The 20,475-nt window shown below is 44.4% G+C and overlaps 2 protein-coding genes across 2 annotated transcripts in view; both read right to left on the minus strand.

Moving 5' to 3' along the window:
- The window catches only part of LOC134489058 (zinc finger protein 91-like), a 77,516-nt gene that overhangs the window by 54,059 nt on the left and 2,982 nt on the right, over nt 1–20,475 (minus strand). The gene's annotated exons all lie outside the window — the stretch shown is intronic.
- LOC134489062 (zinc finger protein 91-like) lies at nt 8,637–15,631 on the minus strand. The gene is made up of 3 exons (XM_063291491.1): nt 15,574–15,631; nt 14,260–14,389; nt 8,637–10,889 (listed from the first exon to the last, which is right to left on the minus strand). The coding sequence occupies exon 3, from the start codon at nt 10,843–10,845 to the stop codon at nt 8,734–8,736; it is 2,112 nt and encodes a 703-aa protein (XP_063147561.1). The 5' UTR covers nt 10,846–10,889; nt 14,260–14,389; nt 15,574–15,631; the 3' UTR covers nt 8,637–8,733.

A 20,475-nucleotide genomic window follows, 5' to 3' on the forward strand; every position in this document is an offset into this window, starting at 1 on the left:
TTAAAGAGACTTCACCCGGTTTTCCACTGTAGCCTCCTAAAACCGGCAAGCCCCTCCCGATGGCATCCGAGCACACACACACACACCCCCGGTGATGATAGACGGCCAACAACATTTTGAGGTAAAAGAGGTACTCGATTCGCGCCGGAGGAGGGGCACCCTACACTACCTGGTGAAGTGGAAACACTTCCCCCACCCAGAATGGGTTGCTGCCCAACACGTCCAGGCACCGGACCTGATTCGCGCATTCCACACGGCTTACCCCAACAAACCCACGGGTTAACCATGCAGAAGGGGGGCAGCATGTCATGAGCACCGTTGCACTGATTGCGTCAGCACGACACTCACAACAATACAGGGAAATGGGCAAGGGACATGTAACTGACTAACAAAAGAAAGGCATCAGACCCCGGCAACAAGATAACGACTTCAGCCGAAGAAACCAATCAAGCAATACCTTGTAACAAAGGCTGACACTGACAACGCCCGAACCAAAGCACGCACGGAACTGTCAGAAGAATCACAGAAGATCATCGCTCGGCACAAAGCCATCACCGGCCGGAGGAGGAAGATTAAGCAGACGCCCGGGGCACCAGCAGAAGTCCCGCGACCCCTCACCCACCAGCAACGGGACATTCGGGGTTCGGGGATTGCATAACCCAATGAGGGAGGAGCGCTGACCGGCGTGGGCTATTTAAACCCTGTACTGGCGCACTCCCTCCACTCTCAGCTTTTCATTAGGTATGCACTATACGAAAATAAACCAGAACCTGATTTCCTCTGAATTAGCGTCTGTGTTTTATTTAGTAGTAGGCAGAGCCTGACACATTGTCACCTCCAAATCTCTTCAGACCACTAGAGTCTTCCACTCTTTTGGCTAGAACAAAATTTTGACTTCCTTTTTGTCTGTTTATTCATGATCTAAAGATGGTTGCCTTATATACTCCAAAGACCTTAAGCTTCCTACTCGTACTTCCTGAGGCGTATTCCCTAGTCGTGTGAGCCTCGTGTGGCGCAGAGTGGCAGGCAGCAGTATTGCAACCGAAACTCTCCCCACGACCCGAGTTCGATCCCAGCAGAAGCTGGATCCTCAGGCAGCCGGCTCAGGCCGACTTGGCCTTCCATCCTTCCGAGGTCAGTAAAACGAGCACCCAGCTTGCTGGGGAAGGCAATGGCAAACCACCCCGCTAGAGTCTGCCAAGAAAACGTGAAAGCGGCGTCCCCTCAAAGGGCCAGAGATGACTCAGTGCTTGTACAGGGGACCTTTCACCTTTCACCATTCCCTACTCAACCTGTAAGGAAAACAGATTTTTTTTTTCCTCATAGTATTTGCCTTTTTTTGCCTCACTTTTCACTCTTTGCCTTCCTTCCTTTTGTAATTCCACCTTTTCTCCAGTCACATAGGAGAAGCCATTCTCCCACTCTTAATTTCTCCAGCATGGTGCCTTGTTCTGAGGTAAAATTTCTAGAATTTCCATGAGTTTGAGCTTTTTATTTGGAACTTGTTTTCTTTTGAACTTTGTTTTTCTTCAGGATCTTTTCTTCAGGATTATCTTCCATCACTTCAGGCCTGAGTAGGCTAACAACCGCAAGACACAAGCTGTGTTTCAAAGAGAGCTCCTTGTAGTTGTTGTTTTTACCGCCCTGCCACTTCTGACAGGATTTTCCTCGTTTTTCAGGCCTCCTCGAATCTCCACAGGTCCTTCTGAGCAGCTGTTCTTGAGGAAAGTAAGTTTTGATCCTCCACAGAGATTTTCTCAATGTTCACAAGGTCACAGACGGTCCCTAGGGATTAATAAGAGGAAGATCTAGAAACTGCGATGTGCTGGAGATGCCACCACCTTTCTTAGACAGGCAATAAGTTAGTGGGGCCCTTTCCTTCTACTCCTGTTGCAATTGTTTATTTCTTTTCCATGGTGGCTCTCATTTTACAAAGTGGTGAGGTAAAAGAAAGCATGATTTAAACACAGTGCACCAGTCCTTGTTGTTAAAGTACAGGTTTCCTCAACATCCAATCCTTTCCCCCCAATTACCCTTTTTAATCCTTGTAATTTCAAATCAGTTTCCCCTGGTGCACAGCCAGTGAAGAAGAAGAAATAGCGCTGGTATCAATGAATCTCAGTCTCACAAGGTTTGCACTCTGCACAGGCAGAGACACTCAGTGAAAACTCGATGCAAACTGGAAACACTGGATTGCAATGAGTGTAAGGCTGTCAGAATCCATGATTCAGGTGGCCAGCGAAGCGTCGCAGCCCATCATCGGCTCAGATACCTCTGAGGTGGACTCCTCGGACGAACCCCAATCGCTGGTGGGAAACGGGCAATGGCGCCAGCAGGCAGGCTGGATAGAAGGGGTGCAAGAATGCGGCAGTGAGTGGAGAGAACTACATGGTGGTGCAGTTATGGACTTTGGGTAGGAATAAGAGCGTGGATTTAAAAGCTCTGGTGGACTCAGTGTGTGCCAAGTGTTTGATCCACTCTGCCACAGTGAATGGGTCGGGGTTGAAGGTTCAGAAACTGAAAGGGCCCATAGTGTTTAACCAGCTGGATGGCTCTGAGGCTGCGGGGAGGCTATACCGGATCCATACTTTGGGTTCTATACATGGGAGTGCTATCCTTCCTAGACGCTGCATTACAATCTCTGCTATGAGTCCTGAGATTGGTGATCCCACGGGTGTTCCTTTGATTTGTTGCTATATTTGTTCATCAAACTGAACGTAGGTAGTGAGGCAGAAGTTGATGAGGTCCATGATTCTGGGTATTTCTATCCTGGTGTATTTGACTAGGTTGGGTGTGTTGCGCAGAACTGCTGCCATGGATTCTTTCGCTAGCACCGGGTCTATGGATGTAAAGAGTGCTGTAGCATCGAATGACACCATATTTTCACCTTCTATTTTTACGTCTTTGATGTTCTGGAGGCACTCTTGTGGGGAGTTGATAAGAGTATTCACTCTCCTTTGTGAGATGCCCAAGTTTTTTTGTAAGCCCTTTAGCTATGTTGTATGTGGGAGTCCCTGGTAATGATACAATTGGTCCAAGCGGTATGTCAGGCTTGTGTATTTTGGGGTGTCCGTAGCAGCGTGGGAGGATGGGTCCACTGCTTTTCATCTGCCTCTGTTCTTCTTTTGTGATTTGACCTTTCTTGGTAAGGTTGTTAAGAGTTCTTTTGAACTGGTTGTCCAGTTTCTGTATAGGATTGGTATTTACTGGGGTGTAGGTTTCTTTGTCCTCAAGTAATTCTTTGGCCTTTTGTATACATTATGATCTGTCCATAATGATGGTGGTGTGGCCTTTGTCTGCTGGGAGGATGATGATAGTTTGGTCCATCTTTAGGTTTTTGAGGGCTGCTCTGTCCTCTGCTTTCAGTTGGTTCTGTTTCCAAGTTCTGGTTTGTGGTATGATTATCTGTTTTACATTCTCTTGGGTTTCTGTGGTAAGTCCTGTAGTTTTAAAAATCATTAATTATTAAATATTATTATTATAGAGCCAATTTGGTCTACTGGTCAAGATCATACAACGAAGTCTGATACCAACCATCAAAAGGGAATTACCAGATGTTGAAGCTGGCTATGATTATCTGTCTTACATTCTCTTGGGTTTCTGTTGTAAGTCCTGTAGTTTTAAAAATTATTAATTATTATGCCTCTGATGGGAAGAATAGTCACCTTTGGGGATGGCTAGTTCCCTAGGATGGCCCTATTCAGCTTGCGGGTTATAGTGAACTTTTAGCCATCGGGTTCCTATCATATTTATATTTTATTACGTATTATATTTATTGTTTTATAGAGTTTTTATCTCTGTTTTATTGTAAAGTGCCCAGAGTCCCTCTTCTGGGGAGATGGGCGGCGATAAATTTGATAAATAATAAATAAATAAATAATTATTAGAGAGCCAGTTTGGTCTAGTGGTTAAGGTAACGGGCTAGAAACCAGGAGTCTGTGAGTTCTAGTCCCGCCTTAGGCATGAAAGCTGGCTGGGTGATTTTGGGCCAGTCACTCTCTCTCAGTCCAACTCACCTCACAGGGTGGTTGTTGTGGGGAAAATAGGAGGAGGAAGGGGTATTTGGTATGTTCGCTGCCTTGAGTTATTTATAAAAATAATAAAGGCGGGATAAAAAATAAAAAAAACTATTAACTTAGTCAATCAACCAAGCAGCAAACAACAGCCCAATCAAGGAACTCCCAAGGAGAGAACAACATCTCCACCAACACAAGCAGGACAAGCCATGATACATAAACAGAGAGCAAGTCCCACGCCTTTTTCACACTGAAGTTGTTGCCTAGTCCACCAATGAAATGTCTGCAAGAAAACAAGAAGGCTCAGAGAGCACCTAAGACTCCACAGTTCAACCCTGAGCTACAAATATTCTCTTCGGTTGATACACTGGAGTAACTTTAATTTTCATTCTCCTGAGTATCCCAAACTTGGGACAAAAAGAAAGAGAAGGGAGGGAGGGGGGGAGGGGGGGAGAAAGGGAGGGGGGGAGAAAGGGAGGTAATGAAAAATTCAAAGCACAAATCCTCTTAGTTGTCACTTTTAATTCACTATCTCAATTATTCAATGGGACAATTTAATATCACATTCCATCTCACTCTGTATACTTTGATGGAACTTGAGTTCCTTCTGGGTTATAATATTGCTTCAGGCTTCACAATCTCTCTGGTGCACCATTTCCAACACCTTGTGAGGACAAAGAAGTATAGGGTCCATTAATAAATTGTGATTGTATTAAGGAATGAGAAAGGGAGGGAGAAGGCCCCAGGTGTCCTAACTTAGAGCGACGTACCACGCTGAGACAATGAGTAGGTCTCTAGTGTTCATTGAAGGCTCAGAAAGTAAGAATCCTGCCAAATTGAAAGTGTGGGAAACCCACAGAGATAAATCCAAAACCCAAGGCGGGTCTGCTCTGAGTTTCTTTGAAGGACAGTTCAAAGCTTCTAAACTACGCATGCGTTTTCCCCCCTGGACAGGGGCCCCCTCCTGCTCACCATCAGTACTCATCACATCACCCTCCTCTCCAGATTCACATTCCATTTCAGCCCCCTCCCTTCCAGAGTTCCTCCCTCCCTCCAAAGTCTCATGAGAGTCCATCTCCTCCAAGCTCCCATGGGAACTGGGCAATGGTGGAAATTCTTCAAAGGAAAACTCTTCCAAGGACGAGTCTCTGCTGCTTTCCAAGTCTGATAACACTTCTGGCCCAGGTGGCTGCTTCTGGAAAATAGCTAGATGCTTAGAAGATTCCTCCCCACTCCCCCTTGGGAAATGCAAGCCTGAGGTGGACGGCTGAGGCTCCCCCTCCTCCTCTTGCTCTGGCTTCCGGGCCTCTCGCGGGAGTGGAGGTTACCAACTTACAAACTCCTCTGCTTGGGATTCCTCTGCTTGATCGAGTGAGTAAGGAATCTCTGGGAGAGTATGAGGCTTGGGTTTGTGAGGAAAAAGCTGATGAGATCGTTGAACCAGTACTGGTGCATGTACATCTCTGGCATTTCCCCATGTTCTCTCTTCCTCAGGGTACCTTTTCCAGTGTATTAAATATTGGATGCCCCTTCCCCTCCTCCTAGAGTCCAGAATTTCCTTGACTTCGAATCCCTCCTCCCCATCCACAATTACTGGAGGTGGGGGGGGCAGCTGCGATCGAAAGGCACGGGTGGTGGAGGAAAAAAAAAGATATTCTCTTACTGATGGGCAATACCTGTCCTGTCTCAGGCCAAGCAAAGACAAGTACACGGAGAGGTAGTTGCAAACTTTTACTAGATGAGTTTTAAGCAATAGTAAGCAGCAGAGGGGAAAGTATGTGCAAACGCACACAAGAGCAATCAAGTCCCCACAAATCCAGCAAAACGTGCCTAAAGAGAATTCCTTCGCTCTGCTCTCTTTGCTGCCTGCCAGGCTCTTGTGTTGGGAGGGGTGGTAATTCTGTGCCCTCATCTTCAGAGAATTGCCGCAGATGTCTCTGCTGATTGCTGCCCAGCCCCCCCTCCTCTCCCTGCTCAGGCAGCAGTTCATCTGGTGAGCGCACCTGACTGTTCATTAACCACTTCTGGAGCTGGCTGCCCTTCTACATCTGAATCTGAGGCCACCATGACAATAGCATTGGACACCTTCACAATTAAAACAGCATGTCCCCGTTGCTTTTGTGTTCATTGGTAAATTCATCTCTCTGGGGCTGCCAGTTGTGAGGGTCAGCCTAAAAAAACCCTTGCTTTCCTAGTTCAGTATACGTAAATAGGAATTGCAAAGATTTAGCCAACTACTCTAAATCTAGATCTACTACTGTGGACAAGAGGACCACAGAAGAAATGGAGTAGCCTTCATAATTAATAGTAAAGTGGCTAAAGCAGTGCTTGGATACAATCCAAAAAACGATGGAATGATCTCAATTCGAATTCAGGGCAAGCCATCTAACATCACAGTGATCCAAATATACGCCCCAACCACAGATGCTGAAGAAGTTGAAGTAGAGCGGTTCTATGAGGATCTGCAGCACCTACTGGACAACACGTCTAAAAGAGATGTTATTTTCATCACAGGAGACTGGAATGCTAAGGTGGGCAGGCAAATGACACCTGGAATTACAGGTAAGCATGGCCTGGGAGAGCAAAACGAAGCAGGACATAGGCTGATAGAATTTTGCCAAGACAATTCACTCTGCATAACAAACACTCTCTTCCAACAACTAAGAGATGGCTTTATACATGGACTTCACCAGATGGACAACACCAAAATCAGATTGACTACATCCTTTGCAGCCAAAGGTGGTGGACATCTATACAGTCGGTAAAAACAAGACCTGGAGCTGACTGTAGTTCAGATCACGAACTTCTTGCACAATTTAGGATCAGACTAGAGAGATTAGGGAAGACCCACAGATCAGCTAGATATGAGCTCACTAATATTCCTAAGGAATATGCAATGGAGGTGAAGAATAAATTTAAGGGACTGGACTTAGTAGATAGGCTCCCGGAAGAACTCTGGACAGTCGTTCGCAACATTGTTCAGGAGGCGGCAACAAAATACATCCCAAAGAAAGAGAAAACCAAGAAGGCAAAATGGCTGTCTGCTGAGACACTAGAAGTAGCCCAAGAAAGAAGGAAAGCAAAAGGCACAAGTGACAGGGGGAGATATGCCCAATTAAATGCAAAATTCCAGAGAGCCAGAAGAGATAAGGAATTATTTTTAAACAAGCAATGCGTGGAAGTGGAAGAAGACAATAGAATAGGAAGGACAAGAGACCTCTTCCAGAAAATTAGAAACATTGGAGGTAAATTCCAGGAAAAAATGGGTATGATCAAAAACAAAGATGGCAAGGACCTAACAGGAGAAGAAGAGATCAAGAAAAGGTGGCAAGAAGATACAGAAGACCTGTATAGGAAGGATAACAATATCGGGGATAGCTTTGACGGTGTGGTCAGTGAGCTAGAGCCAGACATCCTGAAGAGTGAGGATGAATGGGCCTTAAGAAGCATTGCTAATAACAAGGCAGTAGGAGACGACGGCATCCCAGCTGAACTGTTCAAAATCTTGCAAGATGATGCTGTCAAGGTAATGCATGCTATATGCCAGCAAATTTGGAAAACACAAGAATGGCCATCAGATTGGAAAAAATCAACTTATATCCCCATACCAAAAATGGGAAACACTAAAGAATGTTCAAACTATCGAACAGTGGCACTCATTTCACATGCCAGTAAGGTAATGCTCAAGATCCTGCAAGGCAGACTTCAGCAATTCATGGAGCGAGAATTGCCAGATGTACAAGCTGGGTTTAGAAAAGGCAGAGGAGCTAGGGACCAAATTGTCAATATCCGCTGGATAATGGAAAAAGCCAGGGAGTTTCAGAAAAACATTTATTTCTTTTTATTGACTATTCTAAAGCCTTTGACTGTGTGGACCATAACAAATTGTGGCAAGTTCTTAGCGGTATGGGGATACCAAGTCATCTTGTCTGCCTCCTGAAGGATCTGTATAACGACCAAGTAGCAACAGTAAGAACAGACCACGGAACGGACTGGTTTAAGATTGGGAAAGGAGTACGGCAGGGCTGTATACTCTCACCCTACCTATTCAACTTGTACACAGAACACATCATGCGACATGCTGGGCTTGAGGAATCCAAGGCTGGAGTTAAAATCGCTGGAAGAAACGTTAACAATGTCAGATATGCAGATGATACCACTTTGATGGCTGAAAGCAAAGAGGACCTCAGGAGCCTTGTGATGAAGGTGAAAGAAGAAAGAGCTGGACCATAAGGAAGGCTGAGAGAAGGAAGGTAGATGCTTTTGAACTGTGGTGTTGGAGGAAAATTCTGAGAGTGCCTTGGACTGCAAGAAGATCAAACCAGTCCATCCTCCAGGAAATCAAGCCAGACTGCTCACTTGAGGGAATGATATTCAAGGCAAAACTGAAATAGTTTGGCCACATAATGAGAAGACAGGACACCCTGGAGAAGATGTTGATGCTAGGGAGAGTGGAAGGCAAAAGAGGGGCCGACCAAGGGCAAGATGGATAGATGACATTCTAGAGGTGATGGATTCGTCCCTGGGGGAGCTGCGGGTGTTGAGGACCAACAGGAAGCTCGGGCGTAGGCTGGTCCATGAAGTCACCAAGAGTCGGAAGCAACTAAACGAATAAACAACTAAATCTAGAATTTACATGGATTCTCACCCGAATGGATCTGTGCATGGGAAATTAGGTCACTGTTCCTCCTGATCTCTTTCCACACTCCATGCATTTCTATGGCTTCTCCCCTGTGTTGATCCTTTTATGGCGAGTAAGTTGACCACTCTGAATAAAAGTCTTCCCATGCTCTGTGCATTTATATGGCTTCTCCCCTCTGTGGATCCCTTTATGGAAAGTAAGGTAACCACTTGTTCTGAAATTCTTTCCACACTCCGCACATTTATATGGTTTCTCCCCTGTGTGGATCCTTTTATGTTTCATAAGGGACCCTTTTTCACTGAAGCTCTTTCCACATTCCATGCATTTATATGGCCTTTCCCCTGTGTGGATCTTTTTATGGGAAGTAAGGAAACCATTACGACTGAAGCTCATTCCGCACTCCATGCACTTATATGGCTTCTCCCCTGTGTGGATCTTTTTATGTCTCATAAAGGACCCATTTTCACTGAAGCCCTTTCCACACTCCATGCATTTATATGGCCTTTCCCCTGTGTGGATCTTTTTATGGTCAGTAAGTTCACTGCTCTGAATAAAGGTCTTTCCACACTTGCTACATTTATATGGCCTCTCTCCTGTGTGGATCCTTTTATGGCAAGTAAGTTCACTGCTCTGAATAAAGTTCTTTCCAAACTCCATGCATTTATATGGCTTCTCCCCTGTGTGGATCCTTTTATGGAAAGTAAGGGAACCACTATGCCTGAAGCTCTTTCCACACTCCATGCATTTATATGGCTTCTCCCCTGTGTGGATCCTTTTATGGGAATTAAGGTGACTGCTCCGAATAAAGGTCTTTCCACACTCCGTGCATTTATATGGCTTCTCTCCTGTGTGGATCCTTTTATGGGAAGTAAGGGAACCATTACGACTGAAGCTCATTCCACACTTCATGCATTTATATGGCTTTTCTCCTGTGTGGATCCTTTTATGGGAATTAAGGTGACTGCTCCAAATAAAGGTCTTTCCACACTCCATGCATTTATATGGCTTCTCTCCTGTGTGGATCCTTTTATGGGAAGTAAGGGAACCACTACGACTGAAGCTCGTTCCACACACTGTGCATTTATATGGCTTCTCTCCTGTGTGGATCCTTTTATGGGAAGTGAGGGAACCATTACGACTGAAGCTCATTCCACACTCCATGCACTTATATGGCTTCTCTCCCGTGTGGATCCTTTTATGGGAAGTAAGAGAACCATTACGATTGAAGGTCATTCCACACTCCATGCATTTATATGGCCCTTCCCCTGTATGGATCTTTTTATGGTCAGTAAGTTCACCGCTCTGAATAAAGGTCTTTCCACACTCCATGCATTTATATGGCTTCTCTCCTGTGTGGATCCTTTTATGGCGAGTAAGTTCACTACTCTGAATAAAGGTCTTTCCACACTCCATGCATTTATATGGCTTCTCTCCTGTGTGGATCCTTTTATGGCGCGTAAGTTCACTACTCTGAATAAAGTTCTTTCCACACTCCATGCATTCATATGACTTCTCCCCTGTGTGGATCCTTTTATGGGAATTAAGGTGACTGCTCCGAATAAAGGTCTTTCCACACTCTGTGCATTTATATGGCTTCTCTCCTGTGTGCATCCTTTTATGGGAAGTAAGGGAACCATTTTCACTGAAGCCCTTTCCACACTCCATGCATTTATATGGCTTCTCTCCTGTGTGGATCCTTTTATGGGAAGTAAGTTGACTGCTCTTAATAAAGTGCTTTTCACACTCCATGCATTTATATGGCCTTTCCCCTGTGTGGATCTTTTTATGGTCAGTAAGTTCACCGCTCTGAATGAAGGTCTTTCCACACTCCGTGCACTTATATGGCTTCTCCCCTGGGTGGATGCTTTTATCAGAAGTAAGGGATCCATTTTCACAAGAAAGAAGGAAAGTCCAATTGTAATTTTTTCCATTGTCTTGGCATATATAATCTTCTCCTTTGGTTTGGGTTGGATAGTGTTCATTGACATCTAATTTGTCTTTGAATTGTCTGATGCTTTTCCCAGTATCTTTTTTCTTTATTTTTCCTTCTTGTGCAAGAAAGTGTGGCATCTGAGCATCGATAGAAGATGAGCTTTCTGTATTCCAATTATTTGACTGGTTCCTCTCATGCCTTCCTAGTTCCATTCGAATTGCAGGCTTCTCCGTTCCGTCTCCATGCCTGATCATTTGGGATGGTTCACTGGAATCTTTATTCTCCTGCGCATTATTACCTTCAAAGGAAAGGAGAAATTAAAATGATAGGAAATTTAGGGGGAAAGATCCAACTGTAGGAAGTCATATGAATTTCCTTCTGAAATTTTGCCAAATTCCAGTATATTACAGTTTTGCATGCTTACAGTGGCACGGTATCGAAATGATAATTTCTGTATTCATGAGCCATAAGAGCTTGAAAAGATCTAAAGCATCTTTTTTTGTTTATTATTATCTGTACCTATTCAAATCCCACCCAAAGTCAGCTCTGAGTTAAGGAAGAATCAGGGGAACATCCAAACATCCAAGGAGGTATAAGGAGAAAACCTAACATTTATTGGAGGGGGTTCAATTTCAGCAGAGACCTGTGAGAACTAAATCAATTTTGAAACTCATCCTTTTCTTCCTAGCCAAACGCCTTTCATTTGCGTTCCTTTTTTTCTTGGCAAAATCACAAGGGGTGCAGAGGAAAAAACCTAGATTTCTTCTATTAACCCTAAACAGCATGTTTGCAATGCAGAAACAGCACCATTTTGCTCCTAATCTCAAGGCTCAGGACTGAAATGAAAAGGAAGAAAAGTCATTAATCCAAGCACCTGAATAAATGACAGTCCTCCAAAGGACTGATAGGGAAGCATCTGGACCCAAAAAGCTGAACTCAATATGATGGAGTTCTGCATCTCCTGAAGCCAAGGAGCTTTTTGTCACTGATATGAAATTGAAATGGAAAAATTCACCAGATGAGAGATGGCACAGGATGCATTTAAGCAGAGAGCCATTGACCTAAGAGACAGTTAAGGGATAACATCAGAAATATATGGGAGATTTTGGAATATTAGAACCACATAATGAAAAAGAAGCGGCAGTGATCTTAGAACTGGACTTTCTTGTTTAAAATTTTGGAAGATATGACTTCGGACAGAATTTTATTACATGGGTGGAATCAATCTACACTTTGCAAAAAGCACAAATAATTGTTAATGGAGCATTAACCAAACCTTGTGAGATACAAAAAGGGACAAGGTAAGGATGCCCTTTGCCCCACTGCTGAGGGCATTTGCTGAGGATTTGGTGGTAATTCTGGAAGATTCTTTGGAGGGAATAGAAATACTAATGAAAAATTAAAGAAATTGGACATTTTAGTGGGTTTTAAGATCAATAATCAAAAGACAAAGATGTTAACAAAAATATGAAAATGGAAGATCAAGTAGAATTGATGGGAACAAAAGGTTTTAAGATTGAGAAAAAAGTAAAATACTTGGGTATAACTATGATCAATATGAACTGCATGTTATTTCAAAATAATTATGTTAAAAGGGCCCGCGGTGGCTCAGTGGTTAAGACGCTGAGTCAGAGGACCATTACGGTTGGCAGCTCAGCAGTTCAAAATCCGAGAGCGCAAGCCACGTGACGGGGTGAGCTCCTGTCAACTAGTCCCAGTTCCTGTTAACCCAGCAGTTTGAAAGCATGTAAATGCAAGTAGATAAATCCTCTTTTGGGCGTGATGGGCAGTAATTAAATTTGAATAATAAATAAATAAAATAAATAAAAATAGGTACCACTCGGGTGGGAAAAATAACAGGGACATGAAAGGAGCCCCCTAGGGCGTCCCCCGGGCAACTGTGATGTCACCGGCAAATCCTTTCAAAACAGAAGTTCCTTGGTAGATTCTTCTGACACACACACAAAAATTAAGATATGGAATGAAATTAAGAAGGATATGTTAAAATGGGAGAGATTATAACTGTCCCTGTTGGGAAGAATTTCTATGATAAAAATGAATGTTTTGCCTAGAATGATGTTTTTGTTTCAAACAGTACCTATTTTGACAACTGATGTACCATTTAAGCAATGGCAGAAAGAGAGATCTAGGTTTGTATGGAAAGAAGCCACAGGTTAAATATAAAATTGTCCAAGATGCAAAGAAAAGAGGAGGATTAGGTCTGCCTGATTTGAAACTGTACACTGCAGCCTGCTCTTTCGTTTGGTTTGGATGTGGGTGTTGCTGAGAAATAAGAGAATTTTAGATGTTGATCAGCATGTCCTGAGGTTTGGATGGCATGGATATTTGTGGTACTATAAAGTTACGATTAATGTAGATTTTAAAATGCTAGAAGTGCCATATTGAGAATATGGAAGAGATACAAACCCAGACTGGGCCCGAAAAAACCCTTTATGGTTCTTGGCACAAGAGGCATTTTATGGAAGAGCAGCAGCAGGCAAAGACTAATCAATAACACGTCGAGAGCGATTAGAACATGAGCAAGGGGAATACAAAATGACGTCGAGAGAGCAATTGATGGCAGAGGGAAATAGTTGTCAATGTTTTTCATATTTACAGTTATCAGAAAGGTTCAAGGTAAATAAAAGGACCTGTGGTACTCAACAACATAAGGCAGAATTTGAACCTGAATTACATACAAATGATGAACATGTAATTGCTAAACCGTATAAACAGGTTAAAACATGTATGATAAAATGGGCAAGAATTTTGGTCATAATATACAGATGGAGCAATCGGAACATGTGGGGTTGAAATGACTGAAATTCATGTTACGTTATAATCTAAAAGAGAACTTTTATAAAGTCATGTACCGTTGGTATTTGACACCAGAAAAATTACCAGAAATGTATAAAGGTACTTCAATTTATTTTGGAAATGTGGATAACATGAAGGGTCATTTTATCATGTTTGGTGGACTTGTAAGAAAGCTAGAAAATGTTGGATTCGAATAAATACAGTGATACAGAGAATTTTAAAGATCAATATCCAACTGAAACCAGAACACTTTCTGTTGGGACTCATGGATAGACAGCTGGAAAAGAGTCATGGAAGATTGTTTCTGTATATGGTAACTGCAGCAAGACTATTATATGCACAAAGATGAAAGGACTCTGAAATACCTACAACACAGGAATGGTTGGTGAAGATGACAGAATTTGCAGAGATGGCCAAATTGTCTTGCTTGATTAGAGACGGGACAATATCTACACTTATTAGGGACTGGAAACCCCTTATGGACTTTTTGCTGAAAAGAGAAAAAAATAAACTTGAGATCAATGGGTTTCAAGATAAGAAAGGATAAATGATAGAAAGAAGAAAACTAGGATGTTACCTTAGAGAGAGAGGCTAAAATATAATTGCATTTAGAACTGCTGTTAAGATCAGAAGCTACTTCTTTATTACTTTTTATTTTTTCATTTTCTCTTTATACTTCTTTCTTATTCACTTATTACTTTATTTTTTGATCTCCCCTTCAAAACTTGTATTGTTTTTACTCTGATAAAAATTCTTTAATAAGATTACAACAACAATAAAAAAAAAGTTGATGGCATCTCACTACAAAATGTCTTCCTGAATCCTCTGATTGGAGAGTAGCAAACCCTTACCCAGAGAGGCCACGTTCCTACAATTTTCCAGCGTGACTTCCCAATGCAGCGCTTTTTGGTGAGGATCCAGCTGAGACCACTCCTCCTCGGAGAAACACACAGCCACCTCCTCGAAGGACACAAGGCCCTCCTGCAGAACGAAAAAGAGAACAGAGCAGGCCCAGGAGGATTTGCAAGATTTGTCCTATTGTTCACAATTCCCAAAGCAAACATATGCACTACATTAAATGGCTATGCTTGGTAGGATTCCAAGGTTGAGGTGAGAAAATGGAAAGAGCCAAAAGCTATTGAACGAAGAGATATTTCAGGCAGGTTTTATCAACTTGATTGCTTCTGCAGGACTTTCAGTGCCATTCAGTGAAAGCAAGCCCACTTTCCTTCTAGATCCATCCATCCATCCATCCATCACTTTCAGCATCTGCAGAGAATCAACTGGCAGATGGGCCTTGGAAACCCACCTGTCAGTGACTCCAATCCTTCCTCTGTTTGCAGAAGGAAATGGGTGGGGGATTCTTTCTAGCATTGCAGCAAATGCCTTGTGGTGTCCCCAGAAGGAGCAATTCTGTCCATGCTCGACACCTGCATGAAAGAGCTGGGAGAGCTCAGCCAGGGATTTGTGTGGGCTGCCATCAATACCCAAGGAGAGGCAACCCAGTTTCTGCTCCTCCTCAGATTGCACGGAAGTTGCTATGAGTCTGAGCCATTGGCTGAACGGGAGATAAGAAGGCGGAGAAAATTTCCTGGGAAGGGCTTTTTTCAGCCTTTGCAAAGCTGGATTGTTTGGCCTCCAAATCCAGGCACAAATCAGAGGATTCGAACCTACTTTGCAAGCCAAAAGTGCCTTTATTCTGTGCTCTTTCAGAACAATGTTCACTTAGAGACGTTTCTGTTTGGCCACCTTCATTGGATTTCAATAGTCTGCCTTATCTTTTAATCTCATGGGCTTATTTTTCCTATCACTGGTTGCAAACAAGGCTTCTTAAAAATGGTCATATGCCAGTGTGAGTATTTCGTTCTTTTTGAGCAGCCTTGTACAATTCCAAGTCAAAGAACTACCAGATAATGGGTCTCTTCAAAGCTTTTATAAAAACTTAGTTATCGCAATCTAGGGAGAGCAACTAGCGCAAGGAGAGTTAAGTAATGGTCTTAAAAAATATTTCCTAGTAAGAATCTCACTTGAATCTTCTATGTTTCTCAGGAATACAAAACTAACCCAGCCAAACAAGAGGGAAAAATGGAAGGAGAGAGTGCTACGTACACCAGCTTGACTTTCTGAAGGAAAGGGAGAATACAAATCTAATTTCCTGCTCTTACTTGAGTTGGAGGTTCAAGCACTGTTTCAGCTCCACCATAAGGAATCAACAACTTCGTTTCATTCCTCCCTGTGAGGGAGAAAGAATTTTAAAATGCATAATTAATGAAATAGGAGGAGGTATTCTACAGAAGAGAATACAAAGAGAAGCTGGGATGTCTCTGGGGAATGGGAGGACCTTGTATTACCTCCTGAGGTGTCCTGATTTGGATCTTCCTGAGAGAAACTCCTGAAAAACAGCTCCTGAGGGGGGTTTGATCGATTCCTCCTTCCCTCAGCATCTCTGATCTCCACAGCAAAGGGCTTGAAATAAATAATTGGCAGGAGAAAAGAAGAATAATTAACAGACACCACACAACATGAAGTGGATTCTTGTTCTCTGAACACAACTTTGAAGCCCAAATGTCCAGCGGTGAGGCTGAAAAGTAAGAAAGGAGCGGCTGTCCCAGATCTATCTTCTAGAATGGATAACGGAACAAGGTCCTACAAGAATGAGTGAAACATCTCTACATATCATGAATGCCAGAGAACTCTGGTAGGGAGGGGTTAAGAATTCAAACACATTGTTTATTCTATTCAAACCCCTTCCACATGAAGGTCTCTCACCTGCAACTCGACCTGCTCCTTCCGCTCCTCCGCCTGGCTCAGGAGGAAGCCTTCCACCAGGGCCACCGCCTGGGAGCTGGTCTCTGCCCTGCACTCCCGCACCCAGCTCTCCCTCTGCAGGGGCAGGAGGGCCAGGAACTGCTCCAGGACAACCAGGTCCAGCATCTGTGCTTTTGTGTGCTTGTCCGGTCTCAACCATCGACTGCAAAAGTAGTGGAGTCGGCTACAAAGTCCTCGGGGACCCTCAGCCTCCTGATATCGGATGCTCCTGAAGTCCCAGGGCTGACCTTCTGAACGGATGGTTTCCTCCTCCAGGATCTCCTGCCCAGTTCTTGCCCAGAACTCCCCACAGCTCCCAGGCTGAACAGCAGGAGGGCCTTTTCCAGTTAATTCACTTCCTGAAGGATGTGTCTCCATTCTTTCCCTGTCCTGTAGCACAACTCCAAATGGGTCTAAGGAATCTTGTGGATCTCCAAACACCTTTTCAATCAAATTCATAGGACTGTTCCTGTAGTTGCTGGAATGTCCACAGCAGGCCATTCAGCCCTCTTTGCCCAAGAGATAATTGTCTCTGTAAAGGGGGATGTTCAGTATATCAGAAATGGAAAAGAAAATAAATACCAAGAATTAGAAAGTGGTAGATTTAACCATTGAACAACACTGATCCCCAGGGAAGGAAATTTTTTCTGAGCTGGTATAGGTTGCAATGGCATTGAGCAGATAGGTCCTGTGCATGTTTGTGTGTTTATCTGTGTGGTGCAATATATGGGATTAACTTCCATCAAGGACTTGGAATACCCGAGAAATGCATCTCGGAGCATTCTATTTCTTTTTTCTCAGATGGAAGGGCTTGCTTAATAAATACCTAGATCTACATCTACCTACAAGAAGGATTTACACAACATTCCAAGCCCCAAACAGGTTAACAAACCATGAAAGTTCAGTTCTCATCAAATGAAATGCCAATTAAATGACCCTGCCTTAGGATGTTTAGTTCCCTTTCTTCAGGGTTTGCTTTGGAAGAGCCAAGGCACGCTATTACACGCAGGCAGGTTCACACAACATGCCCTAATCCCAGACAGCTCCACCAGCCGCAGGAGCTGAGTTCACATAAGACACAGGGCTTGAAAGAAGGTAGCGGAGGATGACGTCCTGGTTCACTCACCCTCCTAAGACATGTTGAACTGCAGAGGATCCAATCCTGTTATTTTCATCCAGCACGTGGTGAGAATGGAGGCACAATATTTTACGTCGCCTTCCTTGCAAAACTTTTCTTTTTTCCTGCTTGAGATTTGCAATGCAAACTCTCCCCCTCCCCCTCCCTACGGGATTTTCCCAGGAAATGGGGCGTGAAGGGCTCCCCCAGATCCCCTCCTCCTTCCTGGGGATCCTGGATATCTTCCTGGGGGGCGGGGGCAATACCGCTGGTCTGGAGCTCTGCTTTCCCCCCTCCCTGTTACGTGCATGGAAAAGGGCGGCAGGGGACCGTGGGATCCGAGCTCTCCCTCTCCCAGGACTCAAAAGATTGAACCTGGATGGGGACTTCGCACGTGTGTCTTCCTTCCTTCCTTTGCACGGGAAGAGGTGCCCCACTCACCCAGGGCACGTCTGAACCTCCTCTTTACAAGACTTTCCTGTATCCCTTTTATGCAACCGCCTGCGAAGCTCAAAGGGTTAAAGGGAGAGAGTGCAGCGTCCTAGACAGGGAAGACTGAGTGATGTCACTCCCTTCCCACCCTCCAGCCGCCCAATGCCGAAGCTCTTGGTGTTCCCTTCTCTGTGCAGAGGGAGCCCCCTGGTGGATTCTGTGTGCAGAGCAGGTGGGGGAAACGCAGTTCTCGGTATAGAACAGGTTGCGGGAAGGAGGCGGAGGAAACCCTTCAGAAGTGGTTGCTCTGCCTTTGGCGATGGAGGCTAGAGAAAACCGGGAGAGAGATTAAAGCACACAGCAGGGCAAAAAACCATTCTGAAGGCAAGAAAAAACGCCAAGCTGCAGAAAGCCTTTGTTCTTTTCAAACTTGGCTGGAACTGGGGTGAGCTGCTCAAGGTAAGTGCAACCTTCAAGCTATTACATTTATTTGGCTATTGCTTCACTAAATTCTTTCGCTTCCAAGGACTATCCTGTAATCTCCTTGATCCTCTCCATCCAATTGCCCTCTTGCCTTCCCCTTCATCTCCTTTCTTCATCCAGGCTAGGCATAATCCTGTTTTTCTAGTTGCTCGTTTATTCCCTCAGTTTCTGCAGACTGACCACCGCTTGAGAACTGGAGACCCTTCTTGGGCTTTCTGGTTTCAGCCAATTTAGCATCTTTGTCCCCAGTGGGCACAACCACCACGGGAGGCAACCGCAGAATGCATTTCAGCAACAATGGCATAGGTCGATGGAGTCCAAGTCCCAAGGGAATGGCCCCTTTAGTGCACCTCTCAGTTCCAGCACATGCTGTCTTTGTTTTCTGCTCTTTCTGCCTTCTTGGCCCTTGCGGCTATAAATGAGCATCATTGGCTTATTGATAATGAGCCCCTGCACCTTTCACTAAGCCCACTGAGCCTGTATGTGCACCCATGGACTTTCGGAAACAAACCGTGAGGCTCCTTGTCCTGAAGCGGCTACTACAAAGGGGTCTTGTTGCCCTCTGATTTTATGGAGGCTCTTTGTTGTCTGCCACTTACTCTTCCTGCTTTGAAGTGTGTTGTTCATGCCATATTGAAGAACCTCTCTTCTCTGCCACCCTAAAAAACCTGCGTTGAATATAAGTGAGAAGTGCTTACCTCTCTTGGTCAGATTGGTTTGTCTGATTTTCCCAGCTGCATAGCAGAAATTGAAGACTGTCCATGCCCCAGAGGGCTGTTCTTGTTGGGACTTGGGTGAAAGAGCCTTAACCTGGGATTCTTAACCTGGGATTCTTCCTTCTCCTCCTCCTTTCCTTTGTTATTGAATACATAAGGAAAGCAACAGGTAAAGCTTGTCATGGAAAGTGTTTCTGTGGTGCTTAGGAAAGTGTTTCAGGAAAGTGTGTGAACTCATTGGTTGCAAGTTTGAAAAGTGTGGGAAGTCGTGTGCTGTGTTGTGTGGCTCGTAAGTGGCTAGGCGCCTGCTGTCTCTCCTGAACAACTTCAGCGCTTAGAAGGAGAAGAGATTTGTTGCTGGCATCTCTCTTCCTGTTCTTTGTTTTGTTGTTCTCACTCCAAGCTGAGGCTCTGCTTCCACTTCCACCTTTTATTTTTTATTTTTTTATCCCAGCTTTATTATTTTTAAAAATAACTCAAGGCGGGGAACATACTTAATACTCCTTCCTCCTCTTTTCCCCACAACAACAACCCTGTTAGGTGAGTTGGGCTGAGAGAGTGTGACTGGCCCAAGGTCACCCAGCCGGCTTTCAGGCCTAAGGCGGGACTAGAACTCTCAGTCTCCTGGTTTCTAGCCTGGTGCCTTAACCACTAAACCAAACTGGCTCTCTTTTCCTGTTGTTTCTCCTGTTTGCCTTGGCTTTGGCAGGATGTGCTCTTGCTATGCCTGTCTCTTGCCTGCTAGATACATGGTTGGAGCTCAGGACCAGTGGGGAGTGTAGTGGCAATGCAGAAGACCATTGTTTTTCGAGGAGTTTTAGTGATATATTAGGATTTTCTCCTTCACAAGAAGAAGCTTAGAGTTTATTTTGAGTCATAGTAATGTTTAGCTGGCTTGTTTTTTTTACTTTTGTTTGAATGTGGGCAGAAAGGGGAGGAGAAAACCCCAATATGGTTTATGTTAGCGCTAGTTATCTGTGTAGCTTCCCAGGCTCTTGGATTACATCATAAAAAGGTGCTCCAGACCCTGGGAAGTATCTAGTCAAGGTCGGATCCTGCAGTCTCCATACCATGAAAACAGGGTCACGGGGTTTTAGGGCCAGACTTTGATAAAAACCTGAGGATTGCCTCTTGAGTGGGGAGCTTGGCCACAGACCCTGGTACCGAGTGCTGTGTGCAAAATTGGCTTGGGAAGCTTCCCCTCAGACTTAGGGCTGAGTACTCTGGAAATGAAGCCGCCCTGGAGTTACTTTGCTGGGAGCTTCTGCACAGACCTGAGCCCTGGGTGCTATGGAAATTGAGCCGCCCTGGGGTATCTCCGCTGTCGATATTAAGGTGCTCCTGACAGCCTATGGGAGATTGGGCATCATCTTCCTTGGTCTGTTATTGTTGAAAGGATTCAAGCAAACCCACACCTGCTCTTTTTCCTTTGCAAACCGCCATTCTCCCTTCCTAAACCACATCTTCCCCCTTGACAGGTGCCTCCTACCAAAACATTTCCCCAAACCACG

The sequence above is a fragment of the Candoia aspera genome, chromosome 2 (assembly GCF_035149785.1).
Source record: "Candoia aspera isolate rCanAsp1 chromosome 2, rCanAsp1.hap2, whole genome shotgun sequence".
In the NCBI taxonomy this organism is placed as follows: domain Eukaryota; kingdom Metazoa; phylum Chordata; class Lepidosauria; order Squamata; family Boidae; genus Candoia; species Candoia aspera.

What these genes read in the sequence shown, in the direction of transcription:
- LOC134489062 (XM_063291491.1), bottom strand. Translation starts at nt 10,845, where the DNA reads ATGATCAGGCATGGAGACGGAACGGAGAAGCCTGCAATTCGAATGGAA.